This window comes from Vigna unguiculata, unplaced genomic scaffold, assembly GCF_004118075.2.
Source record: "Vigna unguiculata cultivar IT97K-499-35 unplaced genomic scaffold, ASM411807v1 contig_529, whole genome shotgun sequence".
Lineage (NCBI taxonomy): Eukaryota > Viridiplantae > Streptophyta > Magnoliopsida > Fabales > Fabaceae > Vigna > Vigna unguiculata.
Genome location: NW_021011246.1, coordinates 56574 through 79059, shown reverse-complemented (window position 1 = coordinate 79059; position 22486 = coordinate 56574). Strand labels below are relative to the sequence as shown.

General features: G+C 30.1%; 2 protein-coding genes and 1 long non-coding RNA gene across 3 annotated transcripts; all 3 read right to left on the bottom strand.

Annotated features, from left to right (window-relative positions):
* Positions 1–12898: 12898 nt before the first annotated feature.
* Positions 12899–16959, bottom strand: LOC114172284. Its single transcript, XM_028056864.1, has 10 exons — positions 16839–16959; positions 16658–16777; positions 16442–16579; positions 16182–16325; positions 15764–16005; positions 15479–15685; positions 15136–15237; positions 14835–15053; positions 13037–13147; positions 12899–12955 (listed from the first exon to the last, which is right to left on the bottom strand). Exons 1-10 carry the CDS (start codon positions 16957–16959, stop codon positions 12899–12901), a joined length of 1461 nt encoding a protein of 486 aa, XP_027912665.1.
* Positions 16960–19164: 2205 nt separating this feature from the next.
* On the bottom strand, positions 19165–19610 carry LOC114172282. Its single transcript, XR_003601977.1, has 3 exons — positions 19501–19610; positions 19320–19425; positions 19165–19222 (listed from the first exon to the last, which is right to left on the bottom strand). It is a non-coding gene; the product is annotated as an uncharacterized LOC114172282 (long non-coding RNA).
* A 79-nt stretch (positions 19611–19689) lies between these two features.
* On the bottom strand, positions 19690–22103 carry LOC114172283. Its single transcript, XM_028056863.1, has 2 exons — positions 19810–22103; positions 19690–19699 (listed from the first exon to the last, which is right to left on the bottom strand). The coding sequence occupies exons 1-2, from the start codon at positions 22101–22103 to the stop codon at positions 19690–19692; spliced, it is 2304 nt and encodes a 767-aa protein (XP_027912664.1).
* Positions 22104–22486: the final 383 nt, after the last annotated feature.

Sequence of the window (22486 nt, the reverse complement as noted above, 5' to 3'; positions counted from 1 at the left end):
TTGAGATTGCACTTTGGTTAAAAGTGAACACCTACAAATTAATTGAGACCTTACATGGATTAATTTGAAAATTTACAACAATAATTTATTGAGCTATAATCTTTAGATAACCGATGATGAATTTATTTTGAAAAGTAGTGGAATGAATCTATTTTCTTGATTAATTAAGCTTTTTATTGGTGAGGAGATAAAAGAATACACATGATTAGGTATAGTAAAATTTGATTGAGACTGTACTTTGGTTGAATTTACAGTGGACAATCTAAAAGTTCTCACTTTCAATTGAGATTGCACTTTGGTTAAAAGTGAACACCTATAAATTAATAGAGACTTTACATTGATTAATTTGCAATTTACAACAATAACTTATTGAGCTTTAATCTTTAAATAACCGATGATGAATTTATTTTGAAAATGCAGTGGAATCAATCTATTTTCTTGGTTAATTAAGCTTTTTATTTGTTGAGGAGATAAAAGAATATGCATGTTAGGTATAGTAAAATTTGATTGGACTGTACTTTGGTTGAATTTATAGTGGAATGTATAAAGTTCTCACTTTCAATTGAGATTGCACTTTGGTTAAGAGTGAACACCAACAAATTAATTGAGACTTTACATGATTAATTTGAAAATTACAACAATAATTTATTGAGCTATAATCTTTAGATAACCGATGATGAATTTATTTTGAAAAAGTAGTGGAATCAATCTATTTTCTTGATTAATTACGCTTTTTATTTGGTGAGGAGATAAAAGAATACGCATGATCAGGTACAGTAAAATTTGATTGAGACTATACTTTGGTTGAATTTACAGTGGATAATCTAAAAGTTCTTACTTTAATTGATATTGTACTTTGGTTAAAAGTGAACACCAACAAATTAATTGAGACTTTACATGGATTAATTTGAAAATTTACAATAATTTATTGAGCTATAATCTTGATATAACCGATGATGAATTTATTTTGAAAAGTAGTGGAATCAATCTCTTTTGCTTGATTAATTAAGCTTTTTATTTGGTGAGGAGATAAAAGAGTACGCATGATTAGGTATAGTAAAATTTGATTGAGATTGTACTTTGGTTGAATTTACAGGGACCATCTAAAAGTTCTCACTTTCAATTAAGATTGCACTTTGGTTAAAAGTGAACACCAACAAATTAATTGAGACTTTACATGGATTAATTTGAAAATTTACAATAATTTATTGAGCTATAATCTTGATATAACCGATGATGAATTTATTTTGAAAAAGTAGTGGAATCAATCTCTTTTGCTTGATTAATTAAGCTTTTTATTTGGTGAGGAGATAAAAGAGTACGCATGATTAGGTATAGTAAAATTTGATTGAGATTGTACTTTGGTTGAATTTACAGGGACCATCTAAAAGTTCTCACTTTCAATTAAGATTGCACTTTGGTTAAAAGTGAACACCAACAAATTAATGAGAGTTTAAATGGATTAATTTGAAAATTTACAATAATTTATTGAGCTATAATCTTGATATAACCGATGATGAATTTATTTTGAAAAGTAGTGGAATCAATCTCTTTGCTTGATTAATTAAGCTTTTTATTTGGTGAGAGATAAAAGAGTACGCATGATTAGGTATAGTAAAATTCGATTGAGACTGTGCTTTGGTTGAATTTACAGTGGATAATCTAAAAGTTCTCACTTTTAATTGAGATTGCACTTTGGTTAAAAGTGAACACCTATAAATTAATGGAGACTTTACATTGATTAATTTGCAAATTTACAACAATAATTTATTGAGCTTTAATCTTTAAATAACCGATGATGAATTTATTTTGAAAATGTAGTGGAATCAATCCATTTTCTTGGTTAATTAAGGTTTTTATTTGGTGAGGAGATAAAAGAATACACATGATTAGGTATAGTAAAATTTAATTGAGACTGTATTTTGGTTGAATTTACAGTGGACAATGTAAAAGTTCTCACTTTCAATTGAGATTGCACTTTGGTTAAAAGTGAACACCTAAAATTAATTGAGACCTTACACGGATTAATTTGAAAATTTACAACAACAATTTATTGAGCTATAATTTTAGATAACTGCTGATGAATTTATTTTGAAAAGTAGTGGAATCAATCTATTTTCTTGATTAATTACGCTTTTTATTTGGTGAGGAGATAAAAGAATACGCATGATCAGGTACAGTAAAATTTGATTGACACTATACTTTGGTTGAATTTACAGTGGATAATCTAAAAGTTCTTACTTTTAATTGATATTGTACTTTGTTAAAAGTGAACACCAACAAATTAATTGAGACTTTACATGGATTAATTTAAAATTTACAACAATAATTTATTGAGCTACAATCTTTAGATAACCGATGATGAATTTATTTTGAAAAAGTAGTGGAATCAATCTATTTTCTTGACTAATTAAGCTTTTTATTTGGTGAGGAGATAAAAGAGTACGCATGATTAGGTATAGTAAAATTTGATTGAGACTGTACTTTGGTTGAATTTACAGTGGACAATCTAAAAGTTCTCACTTTCAATTGAGATTGCACTTTGGTTAAAAGTGAACACCTATAAATTAATGGAGACTTTACATTGATTAATTTGCAAATTTACAAAATAATTTATTGAGCTTTAATCTTTAAATAACCGATGATGAATTTATTTTGAAAATGTAGTGGAATCAATCTATTTTCTTGGTTAATTAAGCTTTTTATTTGGTGAGGAGATAAAAGAATACACATGATTAGGTATAGTAAAATTTATTGAGACTGTACTTTGGTTGAATTTACAGTGGACAATGTAAAAGTTCTCACTTTCAATTGAGATTGCACTTTAGTTAAAAGTGAACACCTAAAATTAATTGAGACCTTACACGGATTAATTTGAAAATTTACAACAATAATTTATTGAGCTATAATCTTTAGATAACCGATGATGAATTTATTTTGAAAAAGTAGTGGAATAAATCTAGTTTCTTGATTAATTATGCTTTTTATTTGGTGAGGAGATAAAAGAATACGCATGATAAGATATAGTAAAATTTGATTGAGACTGTACTTTGGTTGAATTTACAGTGGACAATCTAAAAGTTCTCACTTTTAATTGAGATTGCACTTTGGTTAAAAGTGAACACCTATAAATTAATGGAGACTTTACATTGATTAATTTGCAAATTTACAACAATAATTTATTGAGCTTTAATCTTTAAATAACCGATGATGAATTTATTTTGAAAATGTAGTGGAATCAATCTATTTTCTTGGTTAATTAAGGTTTTTATTTGGTGAGGAGATAAAAGAATATGCATGTTTAGGTATAGTAAAATTTGATTGGGACTGTACTTTCGTTGAATTTATAGTGGAATGTATAAAGTTCTCACTTTCAATTGAGCTTGCACTTTGGTTAAAAGTGAACACCTATAAATTAATGGATACTTTACATTGATTAATTTGCAAATTTACAACAATAATTTATCGAGCTTTAATCTTTAAATAACCGATGATGAGTTTATTTTGAAAATGTAGTGGAATCAATCTATTTTCTTGGTTAATTAAGCTTTTTATTTGGTGAGGAGATAAAAGAATACACATGATTAGGTATTGATAAAGGATTGACCCCAACCAAGGATGAAGGCACATGCTTAAGAAGACTAAGCATGTTTAGAAAGGAAGTTCATTGATCCTTCATCTCTTTCATTTGTGTTTGTTATTTTTGATTCCCTAAGTTGACTTAGTTGAATCAACTTTAGTTGACTTGTTGACCTTTGACTAGGTTTGACTTGTTGACTATAGTTGACTTGACTTAAGCCAACATGCTAATCTATGTTTATTTGCTTTGTAGGTTAATTAGGAGTAGGAAAGCAATGCTAGGTGGCGCATGATGATTGGGGAGCATAAATGATGTGGAGGAGAGAGTAAAGCAAAGGCATAAAGCATAAAGTAAAAGGCATGAAGCAAGTGTACCTATGTACCTTTGGTCTCCTTTGTTTTTAGCACACTTTGACCACTTTTTGGAGACATATGAGACACATTCTTTGTCTCCTTTTGTGCTAGAACGAAATTAGCCTTGCACACACCATAGTTAGCTCTTTTGTCTCTCATTTTTGTAACCTTATTTGACCTAGTTTCTAGAAGCTAGGGTTAGGTTTTTGTAGAGACATCCTTAGGTATCTTTTATTTGCTTAGAGGCTCCTAAACTCTTCTATATAAGGGGTGCTCCTAGACATGTAAAAGGGTTGAACATTTTGAAGTAAAAACACTATTGTGTCTCAACCATTTGTGAGAGTTTCCTCCCTTGGGAGTGAAACTTTTAAGCCTTATCTTGCATAGCAAGTGGCGGCACACATCCACTCATCTTCAAGGTTGCCATGGCTTCTAGCCTAGCCTTGTAGTGGCGTGCTTCTCACATTTTTACCATTTCTTTCCTTTCCATTTTATGTTTTCTTCTTCCTTTAATTGTTCTTGGTTTTCTATGGTTTATGTGCTTTCCATTTCCTTTTTGTTTTGAATCAATCCATCATCTTCTTCTCTTGAGCTTTGTGAAAGGAACCTTCACATCTAGATAGCTTGCTACCTTAATGTCCAGTGGGGATTTCACTTGGCTTTCTTAATCAAATCACACCATATTCAATAATCTTAAAAAGGAACAAGATAATCCTTCATCAGGTATAGTAAAATTTAATTGAGACTGTACTTTGGTTGAATTTACAGTGGACAATTTAAAAGTTCTCACTTTCAATTGAGATTGCACTTTGGTTAAAAGTGAACACCTAAAATTAATTGAGACCTTACACGGATTAATTTGAAAATTTACAACAATAATTTATTGAGCTATAATTTTTAGATAACTGCTGATGAATTTATTTTGAAAAAGCAGTGGAAATCAATCTATTTTCTTGATTAATTACGCTTTTTATTTGGTGAGGAGATAAAAGAATACGCATGATCAGGTACAGTAAAATTTGATTGAGACTATACTTTGGTTGAATTTACAGTGGATAATCTAAAAGTTCTTACTTTTAATTGATATTGTACTTTGTTAAAAGTGAACACCAACAAATTAATTGAGACTTTACATGGATTAATTTGAAAATTAACAACAATAATTTATTGAGCTAGAACCTTTAGATAACCGATGATGAATTTATTTTGAAAAAGTAGTGGAATCAATCTAGTTTCCTGATTAATTAAGCTTTTTATTTGGTGAGGAGATAAAAGAATACACATTATTAGGTATAGTAAAATTTGATTGAGACTGTACTTTGGTTGAATTTACAGTGGACAATGTAAAAGTTCTCACTTTCAATTGAGATTGCACTTTGGTTAAAAGTGAACAACTACAAATTAATTGAGACTTTACGTGGATTCATTTGAAAATTTACAACAATAATTTATTGAGCTATAATATTTAGATAACCGATGATGAATTTATTTTGAAAAAGTAATGGAATCAATATATTTTCTTGATTAATTAAGCTTTTTATTTGGTGAGGAGATAAAAGAATACGCATGATTAGGTATAGTAAAATTTGATTGAGACTGTACTTTGGTTGAATTTACAGTGGACAATCTAAAAGTTCTCACTTTCAATTGAGATTGCACTTTGGTTAAAAGTGAACACCAACAAATTAATTGAGACTTTACATGGATTAATTTGAAAATTTGCAACAATAATTTATTGAGCTATAATCTTTAGATAACCGATGATGAATTTATTTTGAAAAAGTAGTGGAATCAATTTATTTTCTTGACTAATTAAGCTTTTTATTTGGTGAAGAGATAAAAGAGTACGCATGATTAGGTATAGTAAAATTTGATTGAGACTGTACTTTGGTTGAATTTACAGTGGACAATCTAAAAGTTCTCACTTTCAATTGAGATTGCACTTTGGTTAAAAGTGAACACCAACAAATTAATTGAGACTTTACATGGATTAATTTCAAAATTTGCAACAATAATTTATTGAGTTGTAATCTTTAGATAACCGATGATGAATTTATTTTGAAAAAGTAGTGGAATCAATCTATTTTCTTGACTAATTAAGCTTTTTATTTGGTGAAGAGATAAAAGAGTACGCATGATTAGGTATAGTAAAATTTGATTGAGACTGTACTTTGGTTGAATTTACAGTGGACAATGTAAAAGTTCTCACTTTCAATTGAGATTGCACTTTGGTTAAAAGTGAACACCAACAAATTAATTGAGACTTTACATGGATTAATTTGAAAATTTACAACAATAATTTATTGAGCTATAATCTTTATATAAGCAATGATGAATTTATTTTGAAAAAGTAGTGGAATCAATCTATTTTCTTGATTAATTAAGCTTTTTAATTGGTGAGGAGATAAAAGAATACACATGATTAGGTATAGTAAAATTTGATTGAGACTGTACTTTGGTTGAATTTACAGTGGACAATGTAAAAGTTCTAACTTTCAATTAAGATTGCACTTTGGTTAAAAGTGAACACCTACAAATTAATTGAGACCTTACATGGATTAATTTGAAAATTTACAACAATAATTTATTGAGCTATAATCTTTAGATAACCGATGATGAATTTATTTTGAAAAAGTAGTGGAATCAATCTATTTTCTTGATGAATTAAGCTTTTTATTTGGTGAAGAGATAAAAGAGTACGCATGAGTAGGTATAGTAAAATTTGATTGAGACTGTACTTTGGTTGAATTTACTGTGGATAATCTAAAAGTTCTCACTTTTAATTGAGATTGTACTTTGGTTAAAAGTGTACACCAACAAATTAATTCAGACTGTACATGGTTTCATTTGAAAATTTCCAACAATATTTTATTGAGCTGTAATATTTAGATAACTGGTGATGAATTTATTTTGAAAAAGTAGTGGAATCAATCTATTTTCTTGACTAATTAAGCTTTTTATTTGGTGAAGAGATAAAAGAGTACGCATGATTAGGTATAGTAAAATTTCATTGACACTATACTTTGGTTGAATTTATAGTGGACAATCTAAAAGTTCTCACTTTCAATTGAGATTGCACTGTGGTTAAAAGTGAACACCTATAAATTAATGGAGACTTTACATTGATTAATTTGCAAATTTACAACAATAATTTATTGAGCTTTAATCTTTAAATAACCGATGATGAATTTATTTTGAAAATGCAGTGGAATCAATCTATTTTCTTGATTAATTAAGCTTTTTATTTGGTGAGGAGATAAAAGAATACGCATGATTACGTATAGTAAAATTTGACTGAGAGTGTACTTTTGTTGAATTTACAGTGGATAACTTAAAATTTCTCAATTTTAATTGAGAGTGTACTTCTGATAAATGTGAACACCAACAAATTAATTGAGACTTTACATTGATTAATTTGAAAATTTACAACAATAATTTATTGAGCTATAATTTTTAGATAACTGATGATGAATTCATTTTTAAAAAGCAGTGGAAATCAATCTATTTTCTTGATTAATTAAGCTTTTTATTTGGTGAGGAGATAAAAGAATACGCATGATTAGATACAGTAAAATTTGATTGAGACTATACTTTGGTTGAATTTATAGTGGAATATATAAAAGTTCTCACTTTCAATTGAGATTGCACTTTGGTTAAAAGTGAACACCAACAAATTAATTGAGGCTTTATATTGATTAATTTGAAAATTTACAACAATAATTTATTGAGCTATAATCTTTAGATAACCGATGATGAATTTATTTTGAAAAAGTAGTGGAATCAATCTATTTTCTTGACTAATTAAGCTTTTTATTTGGTGAAGAGATAAAAGAGTACACATGATTAGGTATAGTAAAATTTGATTGAGACTGTACTTTGGTTGAATTTACAGTGGACAATCTAAATGTTCTCACTTCAATTGAGATTGCACTTTGGTTAAAAGTGAACACCTATAAATTAATGGAGACTTTACATTGATTAATTTGCAAATTTACAACAATAATTTTTTTAGCTTTAATCTTTAAATAACCGATGATGAATTTATTTTGAAAATGTAGTGGAGTCAATCTCTTTTCTTGACTAATTAAGCTTTTTATTTGGTGAGGAGATAAAAGAATACGCATGATTACGTATAGTAAAATTTGACTGAGATTGTACTTTTGTTGAATTTACAGTGGATAACCTAAAATTTCTTACTTTTAATTGAGAGTGTACTTTTGATAAATGTGAACACCAACAAATTAATTGAGACTTTACATTGATTAATTTGAAAATTTACAACAATAATTTATTGAGCTATAATTTTTAGATAACTGATGATGAATTCATTTTAAAAAGCAGTGGAAATCAATCTATTTTCTTGATTAATTAAGCTTTTTATTTGGTGAGGAGATAAAAGAATACGCATGATTAGATACAGTAAAATTTGATTGAGACTATACTTTGGTTGAATTTACAGTGGATAATCTAAAAGTTCTTACTTTTAATTGATATTATACTTTGGTTAAAAGTGAACACCAACAAATTAATTGAGACTTTACATGGATTAATTTGAAAATTAACAACAATAATTTATTGAGCTAGAACCTTTAGATAACCGATGATGAATTTATTTTGAAAAAGTAGTGGAATCAATCTAGTTTCCTGATTAATTAAGCTTTTTATTTGGTGAGGAGATAAAAGAATACACATTATTAGGTATAGTAAAATTTGATTGAGACTGTACTTTGGTTGAATTTACAGTGGACAATGTAAAAGTTCTCACTTTCAATTGAGATTGCACTTTGGTTAAAAGTGAACAACTACAAATTAATTGAGACTTTACGTGGATTCATTTGAAAATTTACAACAATAATTTATTGAGCTATAATATTTAGATAACCGATGATGAATTTATTTTGAAAAAGTAATGGAATCAATATATTTTCTTGATTAATTAAGCTTTTTATTTGGTGAGGAGATAAAAGAATACGCATGATTAGGTATAGTAAAATTTGATTGAGACTGTACTTTGGTTGAATTTACAGTGGACAATCTAAAAGTTCTCACTTTCAATTGAGATTGCACTTTGGTTAAAAGTGAACACCAACAAATTAATTGAGACTTTACATGGATTAATTTGAAAATTTGCAACAATAATTTATTAAGCTATAATCTTTAGATAACCGATGATGAATTTATTTTGAAAAAGTAGTGGAATCAATCTATTTTCTTGACTAATTAAGCTTTTTATTTGGTGAAGAGATAAAAGAGTACGCATGATTAGGTATAGTAAAATTTGATTGAGACTGTACTTTGGTTGAATTTACAGTGGACAATCTAAAAGTTCTCACTTTCAATTGAGATTGCACTTTGGTTAAAAGTGAACACCAACAAATTAATTGAGACTTTACATGGATTAATTTCAAAATTTGCAACAATAATTTATTGAGTTGTAATCTTTAGATAACCGATGATGAATTTATTTTGAAAAAGTAGTGGAATCAATCTATTTTCTTGACTAATTAAGCTTTTTATTTGGTGAAGAGATAAAAGAGTACGCATGATTAGGTATAGTAAAATTTGATTGAGACTGTACTTTGGTTGAATTTACAGTGGACAATGTAAAAGTTCTCACTTTCAATTGAGATTGCACTTTGGTTAAAAGTGAACACCAACAAATTAATTGAGACTTTACATGGATTAATTTGAAAATTTACAACAATAATTTATTGAGCTATAATCTTTATATAAGCAATGATGAATTTATTTTGAAAAAGTAGTGGAATCAATCTATTTTCTTGATTAATTAAGCTTTTTAATTGGTGAGGAGATAAAAGAATACACATGATTAGGTATTGTAAAATTTGATTGAGACTGTACTTTGGTTGAATTTACAGTGGACAATGTAAAAGTTCTAACTTTCAATTAAGATTGCACTTTGGTTAAAAGTGAACACCTACAAATTAATTGAGACCTTACATGGATTAATTTGAAAATTTACAACAATAATTTATTGAGCTATAATCTTTAGATAACCGATGATGAATTTATTTTGAAAAAGTAGTGGAATCAATCTATTTTCTTGATGAATTAAGCTTTTTATTTGGTGAAGAGATAAAAGAGTACGCATGAGTAGGTATAGTAAAATTTGATTGAGACTGTACTTTGGTTGAATTTACTGTGGATAATCTAAAAGTTCTCACTTTTAATTGAGATTGTACTTTGGTTAAAAGTGTACACCAACAAATTAATTCAGACTGTACATGGTTTCATTTGAAAATTTCCAACAATATTTTATTGAGCTGTAATATTTAGATAACTGGTGATGAATTTATTTTGAAAAAGTAGTGGAATCAATCTATTTTCTTGACTAATTAAGCTTTTTATTTGGTGAAGAGATAAAAGAGTACGCATGATTAGGTATAGTAAAATTTCATTGACACTATACTTTGGTTGAATTTATAGTGGACAATCTAAAAGTTCTCACTTTCAATTGAGATTGCACTGTGGTTAAAAGTGAACACCTATAAATTAATGGAGACTTTACATTGATTAATTTGCAAATTTACAACAATAATTTATTGAGCTTTAATCTTTAAATAACCGATGATGAATTTATTTTGAAAATGCAGTGGAATCAATCTATTTTCTTGATTAATTAAGCTTTTTATTTGGTGAGGAGATAAAAGAATACGCATGATTACGTATAGTAAAATTTGACTGAGAGTGTACTTTTGTTGAATTTACAGTGGATAACTTAAAATTTCTCAATTTTAATTGAGAGTGTACTTCTGATAAATGTGAACACCAACAAATTAATTGAGACTTTACATTGATTAATTTGAAAATTTACAACAATAATTTATTGAGCTATTATTTTTATATAACTGATGATGTATTTATTTTGAAAAAGGAGTGGAATCAATGTATTTTCTTGATTAATTAAGCTTTTTATTTGGTTAGGAGATAAAGGAAGATGCATGTTTAGGTATAGTAAAATTTGATTGGGACTGTACTTTCGTTGAATTTATAGTGGAATATATAAAAGTTCTCACTTTCAATTGAGATTGCACTTTGGTTAAAAGTGAACACCAACAAATTAATTGAGGCTTTATATTGATTAATTTGAAAATTTACAACAATAATTTATTGAGCTATAATCTTTAGATAACCGATGATGAATTTATTTTGAAAAAGTAGTGGAATCAATCTATTTTCTTGACTAATTAAGCTTTTTATTTGGTGAAGAGATAAAAGAGTACACATGATTAGGTATAGTAAAATTTGATTGAGACTGTACTTTGGTTGAATTTACAGTGGACAATCTAAATGTTCTCACTTCAATTGAGATTGCACTTTGGTTAAAAGTGAACACCTATAAATTAATGGAGACTTTACATTGATTAATTTGCAAATTTACAACAATAATTTTTTTAGCTTTAATCTTTAAATAACCGATGATGAATTTATTTTGAAAATGTAGTGGAGTCAATCTCTTTTCTTAACTAATTAAGCTTTTTATTTGGTGAGGAGATAAAAGAATACGCATGATTACGTATAGTAAAATTTGACTGAGATTGTACTTTTGTTGAATTTACAGTGGATAACCTAAAATTTCTTACTTTTAATTGAGAGTGTACTTTTGATAAATGTGAACACCAACAAATTAATTGAGACTTTACATTGATTAATTTGAAAATTTACAACAATAATTTATTGAGCTATAATTTTTAGATAACTGATGATGAATTCATTTTTAAAAAGCAGTGGAAATCAATCTATTTTCTTGATTAATTAAGCTTTTTATTTGGTGAGGAGATAAAAGAATACGCATGATTAGATACAGTAAAATTTGATTGAGACTATACTTTGGTTGAATTTACAGTGGATAATCTAAAAGTTCTTACTTTTAATTGATATTATACTTTGGTTAAAAGTGAACACCAACAAATTAATTGAGACTTTACATAGATTAATTTGAAAATTAACAACAATAATTTATTGAGCTATAATCTTTAGATAACCGATGATAAATTTATTTTGAAAAAGTAGTGGAATCAATATAGTTTCTTGATTAATTAAGCTTTTTATTTGGTGAGGAGATAAAAGAATACGCATGATTAGGTATAGTAAAATTTGATTGAGACTGTACTTTCACTACAACAAAAATAATTTTTACTAGAGGTTATTTATGGCATTTCCGGGGGTTTTAACCCCCATTAAAGGAGTTTCCGGTGGTTTGTTTTTCCCGTAGAAAAACCAGCGTCGTTAACGGATTACCGGCGGTTTTCACTAACCCCTGGTAAAACAGCACTTACCGACGGTTTTGAAACCTCTGGTATTTACCGGCGGTTTGAAACCCCTGGTAATTACTGGTGGTTTTAAACCCCTGGTAATTACCGGCGGTTTGAAAACCCCTAGTAATTACCGGCGGTTTTAAAACCCCTGGTAATTACCGGTGGTTTTAAAACCCCTAGTAATTACCGGCGGTTTTAAAACCCCTGGTAATTATCGGCAGTTTAAAACCCCTGGTAATCCCTGGTATTTTCTGAGGTTTTTAAACCCCTAGTAATTATCGTCAATTTTAGAACCCTTGGTATTTAATGTGGTTTTGTAACTCTAGTACCTATTTCTTGTATGTAGTTTTAAATCCTTTATACCGTATAATAGTACTGAAAGTTCATTTTTTACCCCTACAATGCAATTCATTATTTATTAATGTTTTTACTTTTCAAATTCCCTTAATTTTATTTATTGTACTTTTTGAGTGCATATAATTCATAAAATATATGATATGAAAAAATTCTAACATTTAGATATTTGTTTATAACTAGATATAGCATTCATAAAAGTAAGGAACGTAGTTTATAAGTTCAAAGTAAATAATAAAGTTTAAACATTCAAACTAGTGAAATATTACAATATCTTTGTTATACTTGTTATAAAGTCAAATAAAATGAAAGTCTAATAAGATTCTTCTGTATCAATCTTGATCTGAGTCATTTCTTTCTCCATTGGGAACACTACCCTGATCAGATACCTAACATTAAAAATAATAATAATTGGTAACATTCTTCACAGTATAAAATATATATTAATATACTTAAAATTTAAATATTACCGATGATGAATGAAACACAGGAAAATCATGAGGCAATTCTCCTTGATAGTTTTGTACAAAAAAAGTCATCATTGCCTTCATTTCATTGACTTGCGATGTTAATGAAGAAACCTGTTTGAGAACATAACTAATAAAATTAATCAAACTATCTGCATTTTACAGCATGCCTAACAATAATACAAACTTAAATCAAACTCAAAATCATCAATAACGAAACATATTACATCATGTTCATATCTTCTTTTGTTTGTAGTGCGTGATCCAATACATCATGTACATATCGAAATTAAATAAATTCTAGTGCGCCTGTATGCTTTTTGTGAGAGATAATAAACCATATATTATTTTCAATCATTGTGCAGAAGGTTGAAATTTCAAATTTATTTAACATTCACATTAAATATGCACAAGGGAGAGAGAACTAACATTTAACATGAGGCTTTTATTATCACTAGATGTTCATCAGGTTTTTCTGATACATGTATATGGATATCCGGATAATCAGGTAATGTAGAATCTAAAAGTTGATTCATATCTTCTTCTAAACAATCAATATACTCTAGCGGTCCTACCTTGTAAGAACCATTTTCAATTTGATGTTGAATGCTAGACAATTGATAAAGAGTCAGACTAGGTATAAAATTCTCAGATTTCATAGAATCATGTACATAACCTATATCCTTAGATAGTTGTAATTGTAAATTATGGTCTGTAGAATACTGTCTTGTAAATAAATATATTCTAGGATTATAATAATTAGGCATCGTTTGCATGAAATGGAAGCTTCCACAATCTCCTTCAAGAAAGAACTGAGTAGTGTTGTTGTGTGACATGAATGGTGCAGAAAAGAAAGAAATGTTGGTACATGTTACTGTAAAAGAAATAATTCGATTGAAGCAATGTTCCAAATGCAAACTTACAAAATTTTAAAAAATAGTTTATGATTCATGCAAAATCCCTTGTGAATAGAAGTAAGTGAGATTAAGAACGTGTTGAATTGTCTCATTTAGCTATATCTGCACTGGTTTCATAATATCTCTATATATAAAAATAATAATAATGGTTATGGGAAAAACTTTTACTTGGTGAAATAATGATAAATTATAGTTTATTCATGCAGACTAAAAATCCATTATTTATTTGAATAATATCATTTCGCAATAAATACAGTGGTATTGTTTCTCCACAACTTAGATTAATACCAAGGGTAAATAAGATGGCAACTGCTAGTCCTAAGCTAACACCGACAAGCCCGGTTGAACATGAACATCCGGGTTAGTCAAGAAGGATTCATAATTTTCTATTGGACTAAATAGGAGTGCCAATCCTTCCGTAGGTATATTAATACCATCGCCTGGTGTGAAACCATACCATACTGTACAACCTATACCCATATGAATCAGTATTCCCAATTTAAGAAGAGGCTTACTAAGAAGAGGCTTATGTATATCAATAAAAGGCACAAGGGAGAGAGAACTAACAATGATAGGTGCACTCAATAACCACTCTTCACATTCACAATGTGATACATACACCCAAATGAGGATAATGATGTCTTAATAATGATAGCAATAACAACAATGACAGCAATAGCAATTTAAGGTGATTTAACAACAATAGAAAGCATGCCTTTCACCACGTTTTTGGTAACCATGTGGGATGCTACTGTGCAGCTTAAAAGTGGGGTTCTGTATTCCCAATATAACAACAAAAAAGACTATATTCATGGCAATAAAATACCATTATACAGAAGAGATAAACTAAAAAAAGCAATAATTGAAAATAAGAAATTATTAACCTGATTTTGTAACTGTGTATAAGAAGGACAACTCGAAGACGCCCCACTATATGAATGTGCATTGAAGCCAAACACTTTAGATGGACAAGGTCCCAAACCTAAACCCCTAACACGTCCACAATGTTCTTGACTTCCGAAAGCAAAAGCTAAGGAATCGGTGCTAGATACATCTTTTGATTGGGATGTTGATAATTTTGATTCATATGATTGAATTTTTTCCTATACAGAACACGAGAAGAAACTAATTAAAATAACGTCAATTGTGGATGATAATTATAGAGTTTATTAGAATCAAACTTACACCAATTTCCCTTGCTTCATCACTAACAAATGTTCCATTAGCATGCTTGTGGGTGGCTATCCATACCTCTCCTCTACTAACCTTTTGGCCACACTCTTTTTCCTATAGAGTTGAAAAAAAAATTTATGACACAATTCAAAAAATTAAAACATAAATTTAATTTGAAGATATGTAATATTATCACCATTTCATCTCTTTTCCTTGCAAGGCTCTTAGATCCACATGTGTGAGCAATGGTTTGCTTTGCCCTATTGTTTTTATTTTTGAGGGCATGGTCCTAATCATCAAAGTATAAAAATTAATAATAATAAATAAGGTTGATGAAAAAAAGTTTCAATTATACCTTTGTTTTTGAATTTAGACGATAGTCAATAAAAGAAGCCCATTGGTCTCTATCTATTCCTTTTGGAGCCATTGTGATCAATTCATCTCTAGTACGTGTACCATCATTCCTTTGTTGCCACAATTCTTGTCGATGGTCTCTCCACTTTGTGTTAAGTGATTTGAGAACATAGTTTACATGAACATCAGAATGGACATCAAACTTAACCTTCAAAACATGAAACAATTAAAATTAACAACAATCATGGTATAATTAAATTATAAATTCAACTTTTACATTCCTTACCTGAATAGCGTTTTTAAGTATATCTTCTTTATAATCTTTAGGAATCTTCCTCCAACTAGAATAACTAATAGGAAAAGCATTGGAGTTTCTTGAAACACTACCTAAAAACCTATTCAATAATGCTCCACTATCTCCAATTGGTTGACCCTCATTATTCCATTGCACAACAATCCTTTCATTTGTAGGTAAATTCCATACATCATTGGCTCGTAGCTGTTTTGTATTTATCTTTCCTTGATCATCTATAAAGTTTGAAAAACAAATTAAATAATGTAGATTTAACTAAAAATCTGCATGATTAAAAATAAGATTTCAGTGTAGACAGAATTTGATTACAAGTTTTTGGTATTTGATACATCAAAATCCAATAACATAATTTAAAACTGTATTCTAGCACATAATTTAAGTAGTTGCATACCAATAACATCAACAAACCATGCTCTTTTTCGTGCTACAAGCCTATGTTGATCTTCTTGCAACTCAGACTCCTCACTTTCTTCCTCTTTACTTTCAGAATATACATATGATGTACTAGTTGAAGATATCCTCACTTTCAAGGTTCCTGGAAGTAAATTAGTTGAATGAAAAAAAAACAAGTGTGCATAAATATGTGAAGGGGATCATGTTCATTAATTGGTTGAGGTGCAGGTGCAGGTGGAGGGGGATCCTTTTCATTACTTGGTTGAGGTGTAGGTGCAGATGGAGGGGGATCTTGTTCAGTACTTGCTTGGGGTGCAAGTGGAGGTGGAGGGGGAGCATGTTCACTACTTCTTTGAGGTGCAGTTGAAGGTGGATGGGGAAATGGAAATGAAGAACCTGTTTAGTTTTGAAAAATGAATAAATTTGTTGAATATAGATGGAAAACAAATTAGTAAGAGAGTTGAGATATCTAACCTGGTGTAGATGGACGTTGAAGATGTCTAGAATTAGTAAACTTAGGTGCAGGAAATGATATATGCACTTGTGTATCTGACTTAGACTTATTTGAGGTTGCAAATTTATTCTTGAAGACTCCTGACAACCAATAAAACTCTTGAAGATTTAATAAAGCTCAATTTTAAATTCAACATACTACCTGGATTAGACGGATGATGACATGAAGAAGACTTGTGATCAACTACTTGTCCCCATGTAGAAGAGGACTTATGGGTGGTGTGTACATCCGAACTATTACTCTTGATTGATGTTTTCTTCATCTTCAGGTGGTCTTTAAAAAATAAGAGAAACACATATGTTAGTATCAAGTAATATGTAAAGTCAAAGCTCATAACACATTGATAATATATAATATAATATTTGACAGTTTTTTTCTGAGTGGATGGTTTTATAAGCCGCCACCTTTGACAGTTAATAAAACATAGTATTGACCAAAGAATTCATCTCATTACATAATTACATAAGTATGGTGAAATAGCTCCAACTATTAATTGATTTTAATATAAAGTGTAATAGGTAAACCAAATTTTAAGATTCTAAGACTATGTGAATGTCTACTGTTTTATCTAAAAACATATTTGAATGTTTGGGTGCAGCCTGCAAATGAAGGATCTTTTGACTTTGCTTTCATGTAAGTAACAAATGTTTACTTTGTTCTCCACAAACAGTTTATGCCGAATAATTTTTTTGACACTTTGGTGTTGTTGGTGGGTAGTGTTTTTCTTGGGAGAGCATGTATATTTTGTTCTTATATTAATCCTTCTAGGTTTTCTTGGAGGAGAATTGGATGTAAGTCTTTTAAATATAGCAACTTTAGACTTTCATTAAATATGAAGGCTCAAACAACCCAGAAGCTATTTTCTGATGAACACCTCCATAAAAGACTAACAACCCAGAAGATAAATTGTGTGTTTATCTTTGACTTCATTCAATATTAACCTCTTATCCCCTGTTTAGTGTTCTTCCCCTTTCCTATGGGATTTTGCGTCCCACCTCATGCATTTCCTATGCTAATGCTAATAGTGGTATACTTCACCTTTTTTATTTTATTAATCTACCTTGTAAGAATAATAATAATAATAATAATAATAATAATAATAATAATAATAATAATAATAATAGTGAAAATGTTAAAGAAGAATTGAATTTAGAAGATGATGATTGACACTTCCTTTTGTTGGTAGTTACTTATATGTTGTGTTTAAGACACCTATGACTTTTTATTGTTAGTTATGAATGTCATTATTTATAATCTAATAATCTCGGTTGGATTTTCTTGTTTCTCCTTTGAAAGTCACAAACTAATGAATTTCCATAAACTAATGCTTTCTTTGTTAACAGACAGCTGAAGCAGAGAAAGCATCATTGCAGCAGCAAAGAAAAATTGAAGAGCTTGAAGCACAGTTGAATGAAGCTGAGGATGTGGTAACAGATCTTTGGGCAGAACTGAAGCGCATGGCCAATGTACAGTATTAGATTCTAAACTAGGGGAATCACATTTTGCATTTTCTGATATATTAAAGCTAGTTCAAGAATTGGAATACACTTAAGAGAGGTTGCACACTTAAGAGACCAGATATCTTGTATCTGTGATAGACACAAGAGGATGACTTACTATACTTGAGGTTTATGATTTATGTGTTGATAAAGCTATGGTTGAAGATGCTCTTCAACAAGAACATGAGAAACTAAGGCTGCATCAAGCCAAGCTTGATAATCTTCAAGCTGAATACAAAGTCATGATGCAAAATTGTACTGAATCCATAGAAACATAAAATATGCAGAAAAATAGCATTGGATTATGGAATAGAGAATTGAATCAAAACAAGTGCAGAAATAAGAATCCTAAAATCAGAAAATCAATTACACAAAAACTAAAATTCAAAGAGTGTTATGTGACAATTACCTTGCTAGTTGTATATTTCCATCCTCATCTGGATATAATAATTCTAAGTTTTGTTGCTCAAATGGTTCAGATTCATGAAAATCGTCAACATCTTCTTCACCCATGTCGTACATGTCTCTAGGCTTTAAATGTACAGGTATGCACCAATTTTTATCCAACTCATCTTCTACATAATACACCATTTGAGCTTCTGATGCGTGAATGTATGGCTCATCATCATCATTATCACCAGTGTGGATCAAACGTGAAAAACTTACTAATGTAAATCCAAAGTCATCAGTCATAATCCCTCTAGAAGAAGTTGTATTAGCCCACATACATTTGAATAAAACAACTGAGAAATGTCCATGGTAATTTATCTCAATTATGTCTACCAATCGACCGTAATATGGCACAGCTCCAAACCGCATTTGATTGTCAATGCTACTTGCATAACTCCTTGTCCCAAATGTACCAAACACTCCATTATTTTGTGTTTTAAGCCAAAGGTCACGCTCCAATGTACGAAATTTGAACCCATTCACATTGTAGGCACTGTATCGCTTTGCACAATCAATTGGACCCATAGCTAAGAATTTTAAATCAATTGAATGGGTACCAATTGATTCATTCCTTATCTAAAACAAAATAAAACAAAATACTTAATATTAAGAAACATGCTTAATATTTTAATAATATATATAAGTTAAAGATTATTGGAGAACATATACATACACGACGTGAAAACCATTCTACAAATTCCCTATGAACCCTCTTGTCTATCATAGAGGATGATCGTGTGCGGCTTCTTAGTTGTCTTCGTAAAGTGTCTCTAAATTCCCTATGTCAAAGATATAAAATATATAATGTAATGTTGAAGGAAAAACTAATTATACAAAAATGCATAAATACTTACTGCAGAAACGGGTCAACTATGGTGCAGTTAGTTAGCACATGACGATGTGCTTGCAACTTTTCCTTTGCTGATAGAGTGAAATAAGCAAAAGAACTGGCTGGTTTTCCAACTTGTGGGAATAATGTACTTATATTAGATGGAACAATATGAGGTTCATCATTAACACGACGCAGTCGATTAAATACAGTCTCAATTCCATCTACATATCTAGAACAAAAAGTTAAAGCCTCTTCAGCCATGTATCCTTCAGCTATTGACCCTTCTGCTTGTGCCTTATTACGAACATAGGACTTTAACTTTCCTAAATACCTCTCAATGGGATACATCCATCGATATTGGACGGGTCCTCCAAGCTTGGCATCTTCTACCAAATGCACAATTAAATGAATCATGACTGTAAAGAAAGAAGGAGGAAATAACATCTCCATGTAGCACAATGTGAGGACAACTCTACTTTGTAGTTGGTCAAGTTCATCCATTCTTAAAACTTTATTGCACAATTGCCTAAAAAACATACACAGATCAACCAAGATAGAGCATACTTCTTTAGGAAGTGTATTTCTCATTGCCGAAGGTAAAAGTTGCTCCATCAAAACATGTGAGTCATGACTTTTTAATCCACCAAGCTTACGTTGTTTGACATCAATGCATCTACTAATGTTACTAGAGTAACCATTTGGAACAGTCATGTTCTTCAAAGTTTTGAGAAAGATATCTTTATTTGCATTTGTCAATGTATATATAGCAGGGAGATATCTACCATTCTCATCAGGCCAAAGATCAGGTCTAATACCCCAAAGTTGTAAATCCTTTCGTGCTTTTAGATTGTCTTTACATTTGTTTGAACTATCATTCAACAAGGTAAACACCACATTATCACATACATTTTTCTCAATATGCATAACATCCAAATTGTGATGTAATAAGTTGTCTACCCAATAAGGAAGTTCAAAAAATATACTCTTTTTTCGCCATTGTTGAGTGTCTAACTTGGCATGATTAACTCCCCGTTGTCTTTTGGCTCGTTCTTCAAGTACTGGTTCTTTCCCAAATTCAACATTGACATTTTCAACTTGTTGTAAGACATCATATCCTGACACTACCACAGGTGGATTTCTATTTTCTATAGTTCCATCAAATCTCATGCGAGCTAGTCTAAATCTATGCCTCCCATCTAACCAACGACGATGACTCATGAAACAAAATTTACCACCTTTAAGAAGCTTCTTAGGAGTTGTGTCAAAATTACATCTAGGACATGCCAACCCAGTATGCGTGTTCCATCCAGATAGAGTTCCAAGACCTGGAAAATCACTAATAGTCCACAATACGGCTGCATGCATATCAAACACTTCATTACCATATGAGTCAAAAGTTTTTATGCCCGTGCTCCATAACTCTTTCAACTCTTCTATTAGTGGTTGTAAATATACATCAATATCATTTCCTGGAGCTCGCTTTCCTAGAATGATCATAGAGAGAATAAAGGAACTTTGTTTCAAACACATCCAAGGAGGAAGGTTGTACGGTATGAGTACAACTGGCCAAATACTATAACTGGTGCTTAGATTGCCATATGGATTAAACCCATCAGTAGCCAAACCAAGTCTCACATTTCGAGGGTCTGAGGCAAATTGAGGATGTTTAAGGTCAAATGTCTTCCATGCCTTAGAATCTCTTGGATGCCTTAAGATGTCTTCATTTGTACTTTTTGATGCATGCCATCGCATATGCTCAGCTATTTTAGAAGACATAAACATCCTTTGTAAGCGTGGCTTCAGAGGAAAATACCTTAAAACCTTTGCAGGAATCTTTTTTCTTTTATTACTTGTACCACTGTCACTTGTACCTTTCTTTTTTGCCTTCCATCTAGATGTTTTACATTTCTTGCAAAAGTCCATATTTGCGTCTTCTCCAAAGTACAACATGCAATCATTTGGACAAGCATCAATTTTTGTGTAATGAAGACCAAGCTTGTTAATAATTTTCTTCGCCTCATAGAATGAGCTTGGTATTTTAGCATGTCCAAAAGCATTGGCTAATAACTCTAGTATCATGGACATTCCCTTGTTAGTTATTCTGCACATACATTTGATGTGATACAACTTGATCAAGAAAGAAAGTTTAGAATATTTATCACACCCTTCATATAAACTCTCTTGACCTTCTTGCATCAACTGAAAAAAGTCTCCAAGATCATCATTCATATTATGGCTTGACTCTGCACCCGTTTCCCTATCATCCACCATGTCATCGTTGTATTCATGATACCCAAATGCATCATTAATCATGTCACACATTGGATTATTAGCGGGAATTACTTCATCATTTTCTCTTGGCATTACATGTATTTCATCCGTCACATTTGCTCCTTTTCTCTCCCCATGTAGAAGCCACACTGTATATCCTTTTGGAAAAGGTTTGATAATCAAGTGTTCATACACTATTTCACGACATTGCCACTTGTTAAAGTTGCATTTCGGACATGGACATACTATCTCCCCCCTCACACTACTATTAGCAAATGAAAAGTCCAAAAATGTCTTCAATCCTTCCATATATTGAGGTGTATTTCTAGGCATCTCTATCCAAGATTTGTCCATTGAGATGAAAACGAAAGTACTTGGAGTTGTGATTGACCGATTGGAGAAGAGAAAAGCAGAGAAATTGGAAGCTATGATTGAGAGGACCACGTTTGCTGAAATTGAGAGATGAAGTAGAGATGAAGAGAAGAAAATGCCCTCTATTTTAAATTAAATATTAAAATATAAATAATTACATAAATACATAAAATATAGTAATATAATCAAAACAAGGAAGTGTCAAGTTATATTTATAAGATATACATATACAAAAATATTAGAGCAATTAGTTAACACTAACTACAGAAATAAATCTATTAGACGTGGTTAAACTTTAATATAATATGTATTATTATATAATAATACATATTATATTATATCATATATCATATAATATTATTATA